Source organism: Marmota monax, unplaced genomic scaffold, assembly GCF_021218885.2.
Source record: "Marmota monax isolate L192 unplaced genomic scaffold, Marmota_monax_Labrador192_F-V1.1 WCK01_AAM20220418_F8-fsc00024, whole genome shotgun sequence".
NCBI classification, from domain to species: Eukaryota; Metazoa; Chordata; class Mammalia; order Rodentia; family Sciuridae; genus Marmota; species Marmota monax.
This window is the reverse complement of record NW_026695224.1, coordinates 7039715-7042435: the sequence shown is the minus strand read 5'-3', so window position 1 is coordinate 7042435 and position 2721 is coordinate 7039715. Positions and strand designations below refer to the sequence as shown.

Here is a 2721-nt window from a genome sequence, read left to right as displayed (position 1 = left end):
ACAAAATTGAAAACACTCCAGATTCCCCAACTTACCTGTCAGGGTTGTGAACAAGTTAATTAATGTGAACTGTACTTGGCACACAGTACCACCCATTGCCTATTCTTCTTTTAATTACCTATATGTTTGGGTCCACTGTCTTGGACTCCGCATTCTTCCACACTGGGCGGAGTTGGCTTTTTGGGTAGGGGCTGGCTTGCAAGTGGGGGTCTGTGACTCGCAGACCTGGATGTGACCCTGGCTTTTTGGGTAGGGGCTGGCTTGCAAGTGGGGGGTCTGTGACTCGCAGACCTGGATGTGAAGGAGGGAGGCCACGGCTTGTTGCATGGTAACAGGGCCTTGGTTGCGTGTGAAGGCAGGCTGTGTTTACAGGTAACTAGGTGGTGGTGGTGGTGGTGGGGGATCTACAAAGAAGCTAAACAAAAGGGAATTCCTCCGGTGGAATGAATGGGGCACACCGCCAGGAATCAGCCGGGTTCTCTGGAAAGGCCACCCTCCAAGCCCTGCCCACTCCGCAGGGGGCTCCCTGTGCACCGGGGGCGTCTCCTTGTAGCCATAGAAACCGAACCAGCTCCCTCTGCAGCAGAGGTCCGAGGGTTATTTAATTCTGGCTCCTGACGCCCTGCGCACGTACCTGCCTCCTCTCCGAGGGTTCAGGGGCACTGACCCACAGCGTCCCACTGAGATGGGGTGCCACTCCAGCAAGGGCACCGAGGTGGTGCCTGAGCCCCAGAAGTCTGGAGAACAGTCCAAGGGAGAAGAACCGAGCGTGGAGCCTGGCGCCGAGGCAGCGGATGCCAAGGTCACCCCCCTGGAGGATGGACACCCCGAACCCCAGAGCTGAGCTGCTTTACTCCAAAGTCGGACCTGGCCTCGATTCTGGAGCCGCTTTGGCCTCTGAAACAGGAGACAACCCAACATTCTGAGAAGCTGCGCGCAGAGGGAGGAGAGCGAAAAGTCCCCCTTGCTTGGGATCCAGGCTTCAGAACTGGGCTTTTCCTGCTGGGGTGGAGCGGGGTGTGGAGGGAGTGGGACGATCACAGGAACCTACTCCCCAGCCTCCCGCAGAGGACAAAAGAAGTCTTCGGCTTCTGAAAACGAACAGGCCTGGCTGTAGACTCCTGTGGTCCAGTGACACTCTGCCCTTGGGCTGTGACAGTCCAGTGCCCCCCACCCCCGTCCCCCAACCTGGTGCACTCTCCGGAACTCTGGAGACTCTGTGGTCATAACATTGATTGCGGTGTGTGGGTCTCAATTTGGGCTCTTTGTCTCCTTTTTTTCAATGGCTGGCTACACAGCCGACATCCCTGACAGGAAGGGTTTTTTCTTTCTTTTCTTTTCTTTTCTTTTTTTTTGCATTTGGCTCACTGCACACTGTTTGCATGAATAATTTAATATTTAACTTGCAGTATTGTTAATGAATTGTGGGAATGATCAGGATCAGATGGGGATCCCTTAAATGGAAGGCATGAAGCTTTGGTCATTCAGTAAGTAGCCCTTTGAGTGCCGGTGGGAAGGAAGAAGGAGGAGGGATTCAGGTTCCTAGTTATTAATCCCTTGAAAAAGGTCGGTCTGCTAATATTCACATGTCTCCTACCAAATGTCTGTCAAGTTGAACCTTCTAGCATCTGAGCTATCTGCATCCAGCCTTCAAAAATATTTCACTGTTTACTAACATGTCTGTCAACCTCTCTTTTTTCTCTCCTTGCATGTGTTTTGGTTTTAATGCAAATGCTAAAGAATTTTCATTTGAAATCAAATAGACATGTTTGCAAATAAATGACGACACAACACATTTGAAGGACAGGATGGGGGGAGGTGAGATTGAAGGATTGGCAGGGAGGGTGGGAGCAGTTCTGTGGAAGTGGAGTGAGAGCAGGAGGGAGCCTTCCTCTTGCCAGGCATCACGCTGAGAACCCGCCAGGGGTAGTTTGATTCACCCAGAAACACCAACCCATTTTACAGGTGAGGAGAGTAAGTGACTTCCTTGAGTATGGCCAGACATGATTAGCAGAGACCAGATTTGAACCCCAGAAGTATGGCTTCTGAACCCATGCAGAGTCTTGCTTAAAGAAGAGGTTTTTGCTGGGTGAGGTGGTATCTGTAACTCCAGCTACTCCAGACCCAGAAGTAGGAGGATCACAAGTTTGAGGTTTGAGGTTAGACTCAGCAATTTAGGTCTACCCCATCTCAAAATAGAAAAAAAGAACTGGGATGTAGCTTAGTGGTACTGAAGTAGAGGGGGGGTCTTTCTGGTGAATAAACTGAAATTCAAGTGTTTTTTTGTTTTTTTTTTTTTTTTGCTGACATTCTGTGCTGTAAAGCAGGAACTGTTTCTCTTTATTCATTTGGGACTTATCTGCCTGAGGAGCAAGAGGCCTCTGGTTGGCTTGGAGTCACCCTACTGCAGGTTGGCTGAGGCATTCAGGGTCTTTTGTTTTTACTCTGATGAGAGGGAGGAAGAGGAAGAGGGAGGAAGACGAGAAAGAGGAAAGGAGATAGAGGAGGGAGGAAAAGGGTAGGAAGAACGGAGGGAGAGAGAGATCCGACATGGTGGAACAAGCCTGTAATCGCAGCGATTACAGGGAGGCTGAGGCAGGAGGATCACAGGTTGGAGGCCAGCCTCAGAAACTTAGTGAGATGCTGTCTCAAAATAAATAGTAAAATGGCTGGGATGTGGGTCAGTGGTAAAGCACCCCTGGGTTCAATCCCTAGTAATCC

The 2721-nt window shown here is 50.5% G+C and overlaps 1 protein-coding gene across 1 annotated transcript; it reads left to right on the top strand.

Moving 5' to 3' along the window:
- The first annotated feature begins 563 nt into the window (after positions 1–563).
- Positions 564–1255, top strand: Chd9nb (CHD9 neighbor). The gene has a single exon (XM_046434957.2). The coding sequence runs from the start codon at positions 686–688 to the stop codon at positions 842–844; it is 159 nt and encodes a 52-aa protein (XP_046290913.1). The 5' UTR covers positions 564–685; the 3' UTR covers positions 845–1255.
- Positions 1256–2721: the final 1466 nt, after the last annotated feature.

What these genes read in the sequence shown, in the direction of transcription:
- Chd9nb (XM_046434957.2), top strand. Translation starts at nt 686, where the DNA reads ATGGGGTGCCACTCCAGCAAGGGCACCGAGGTGGTGCCTGAGCCCCAG.